The 3,540-nt window shown below is 35.6% G+C and overlaps 1 protein-coding gene across 1 annotated transcript; it reads right to left on the bottom strand.

Moving 5' to 3' along the window:
- Window positions 1–1,642: 1,642 nt before the first annotated feature.
- LOC131638635 (probable histone H2B.1) lies at window positions 1,643–2,318 on the bottom strand. Its single transcript, XM_058909205.1, has one exon. It carries the CDS (start codon window positions 2,253–2,255, stop codon window positions 1,809–1,811), a length of 447 nt encoding a protein of 148 aa, XP_058765188.1. The 5' UTR covers window positions 2,256–2,318; the 3' UTR covers window positions 1,643–1,808.
- Between the last annotated feature and the right edge of the window lie 1,222 nt (window positions 2,319–3,540).

Genomic DNA, 3,540 nt, shown 5'->3' with positions numbered 1-3,540 from the left:
ATTTGTTTAGAATGATAAAAGAGTTATTATCATTACTAAATTTTTAATTTTCAAAATAGTATAACAACCTAAAAGATATATCGAAAATTTATGTAAGCCCTTCAAAACCCTCCAAAACCCTCCTTCAATACAATTTTTGAGTTCCCCCATTTTATGGGGTTTTTGGTGTTATGAATAAACTCAAACCCTCCAAAACCCTCCTACCCAAAATCTATTTATCCTTTTCACTCAATTCCTCCTATTTTCCAAAGCCCTCCCCTCCCTTCCCCTCCAAACTCCCAAACATAGCCTAAGTGTTGGCATCTACCTTCTAGCTAAGAAAGACTGTACCATTGCAACGCAGAACAACCCAACCACAAGAGCATGCAGCCTACACAACATACTGAGAGCTGCAACTTCACCCGACGAACCCCAAACACTACCTTGGACCTATCAGCCATTGGCTGAGAGAGTAGCAGAATCCCGCCGCTTTACTTCTCAACCAATTCTAATACAAGATTTTGATTTCTTGGACCCAATGCTCTATCGGTCTGACCTTTTCTCGAAATATTTTTTCATTACGCCCTTTCCACATTATCCAAATGCTAGCAAACCAAACTACGCTGAATTTTTCAATTTTATTTCTGCCTGATCCGCATAATCCTCTGAACTGATGGAAAATTTATTTCTCCCTGATCCGCATAATCCTCTAAACTGAAGAATCTCGTACCCCACCTGCGTATTTACTAGAAACTTGTGTGGCTTTGTTAGTGAGGAACCACATCCCTGGCCCCGATTTCTACCCCGACGGAGTTTTGATACAATTATTCATTTCATTTCGCTATAGGCACGACTCCATTCGAGGCCCTCAATGGCAGACCTCCACCTCCTGTTTCACATTATTCACATGGAGAATCTAAGATTGACACCTTATAAGAGCTGTTGACCAAACGTCAAAGTAGTGTTAACCCAGTTTAAAACTAACTTGATACGGGCCAGAAATCGCATGGTGCAGCAAGCCATCATGAGACGAACTGACAAGAAATTTGAAGTAAATTAAAGGGTATACTTGAAGCTCCAACCTTATCGTCAGTTGTCAGCGAAAATAGGGCATCACAAAAGCTAGCAAAGCGTTTCTATGGTTTGTTTCACATCCTCCAACGCATTGGGTCGGTAGCATATGAGCTGGAACCTCCACCTTCCTCTTAGATCCATTTGGTGTCCCATGTGTCATTGCTTAAGTTATGCCATGGAGAATTGGATACTCAAATCTATCCTTTACCACCACATCCGACTGAAGTTGCTGATCATGCATGACTGGATGTAGAGGACGTTCTTCTATTGCTGATCTTGTTTCCATGATCTCGTTACCCTCCAACTCCAATCCTAATATGTCTCATTTCCAAGATTTAACAAGTCATAACACCAGTTAGAAGCTCGTAAAACATAGTCATATCAAGAAGCAAAGTAAAACCAATTAGCAAAGGCTTTTCTTACTTGACTCTTGATTTATTTTAATTAACAAACTTTTTACAAGATTTTCATTTCAACAAGGTATGCTAAGTTTCTGCAGCGTGCAAGAAACACCTAACCGATAACATAAGCCATAAATTGACGACACTGCAAACTTAAATTGAAAAACGTAATGGAACCATACAAGCAATTTTGAAATCCAATATCATTAATTCCATCATTTTCATACACAACAGGGATCAGCACGATCCCATTCATTAGTACATTACAACATTAGAGAGGTAAAAGCTAAATATAAATTAGTCTAACGGTGACTACATAGCGTCCCAAAATAAACCTAGAAAACTGGTTTGAGTTTAAGAGCTTGTGAACTTGGTAACAGCTTTGGTACCCTCAGACACGGCATGCTTTGCCAATTCTCCGGGCAGAACAAGCCTGACAGCAGTCTGAATTTCCCTTGAAGTGATAGTTGGCTTCTTGTTGTACCTTGCAAGTCTTGAAGATTCAGCAGCAAGCTTCTCGAAGATGTCGTTGATGAAACTGTTCATTATACCCATGGCCTTGCTTGAGATACCAATGTCTGGGTGAACTTGTTTCAGAACCTTGAAGATGTAGATCTTGTATGTCTCCACGCTCTTCTTGTTTCTCTTCTTCTTCTTGTCACCGGCAGCAGCACCGCCATCCTTGGGCAGCTTCTTTCCGGCCTTTGGCTTCTTCTCAGCAGGAGTCTTCTCAGCTATGGTGGACTTTTTCTCCTCGACAGGTTTCTTCTCAGCTGGCTTCTTCTCTCCTTTTGGTGCCATTGTAGAAATTGAGAATTTGGAAATTGAAAGATATTTAAGAAAGATGCAGAAGCAGATTAATAAAGTGTGAATGAGTATTGTGAGTTTCGGTGATGTTTTATATATAGAGAGAATGTTCTCGCGTTACCATTGGCTACTGATGTTATTTGCAGATCGATGACGTGGAACATAATTAGCCGTTACTTTTTATTCATTAGAGGAAACACAGCAATACACGGTCACGATTTTACTTTGATTTAAAGATGTAGAACGCTTTTCTCTCACTTTCCTTGTTGGATCTAATTGCTTTTCATTGCACGTCCAAAAAGGCATTACCATTTCTTTAGGATATTACCAATTTTTTTTTTTTTTTTAAATTTTGGTATCCGGCGTTGCGACCAAATAATTTAAACAGATCAATCCCACCGTTGATTTGCAAGGAACTTATTTAAAGGCAGAGTAAGGCTCTATAAATTGATCTGACACATGATTTATTTCCTTATTTTTGTGATTTCTAGTTTCGAAAGCATTCAAAATATTTCTTCAGTTTTAAAATAATTGTAATTTTAAGTTTTTGCACACAGATTAAGAAAAATAATGATATTGTCATAAAATATTGTATTTTTACCAAATTAATCTTATTATTGTATTAAAAATTGTGTACGTAGTAATAATTAAAATACACAATTGTAAAAATAACAATCACTTTTACATTAAAAAGCGAGAATAACACTCATTTGGAAACAAAAATTTTCCTATAAAACAACACTCATTTTGAAAAGACTCAACCCATAAAACCCACTCAACCTATAAATTTTATCATTAAATATTTTTATTTTTTAAATTTTTTTAATGAATTGATATATAAACTACTAATATTTATATGGGAAATGTTAACCAGTGTCGTTGAGACACTCTTTTAAGTGATTATAGTGGTAAATTCTTTTAAAAATGTGTGTATTCAATGCATTGGAAATTAAAGTAATAACATTTATAAAAAATATTTTCTTTATTTAGCATTCTTAAAAAGTGTCCTAAGAGCAGTGGTTAGCAAGATCCTATTTATATTTTTATATTTGAAATTTAGTTGAAGATATTATTGCTTAAGTCAAAACATTTTTTAAGTCGTGGAATATATTTAAACAATTTTTTTTTTTTTGCAATTTGATGATGACCCTCGTGTATTTATACTTGGTTGCTTCAATTTTAAACTCTTATTTTATGAGTCATGATTTTGAATTATTTAAGATATTGCACTTTAATTATTTTAGTACTAGTTGTAAGTTTATTGAGTGCGCCTAAGAGG

Source organism: Vicia villosa, unplaced genomic scaffold (genome assembly GCF_029867415.1).
Source record: "Vicia villosa cultivar HV-30 ecotype Madison, WI unplaced genomic scaffold, Vvil1.0 ctg.002354F_1_1, whole genome shotgun sequence".
NCBI classification, from domain to species: Eukaryota; Viridiplantae; Streptophyta; class Magnoliopsida; order Fabales; family Fabaceae; genus Vicia; species Vicia villosa.
Note: the sequence above shows the minus strand (reverse complement) of the source record. Positions and strands in the feature narration are given on the sequence as shown.

Bases quoted from the DNA above. Each gene is read 5' to 3' on its own strand.
- LOC131638635 (XM_058909205.1), bottom strand. From the start codon at position 2,255: ATGGCACCAAAAGGAGAGAAGAAGCCAGCTGAGAAGAAACCTGTCGAG.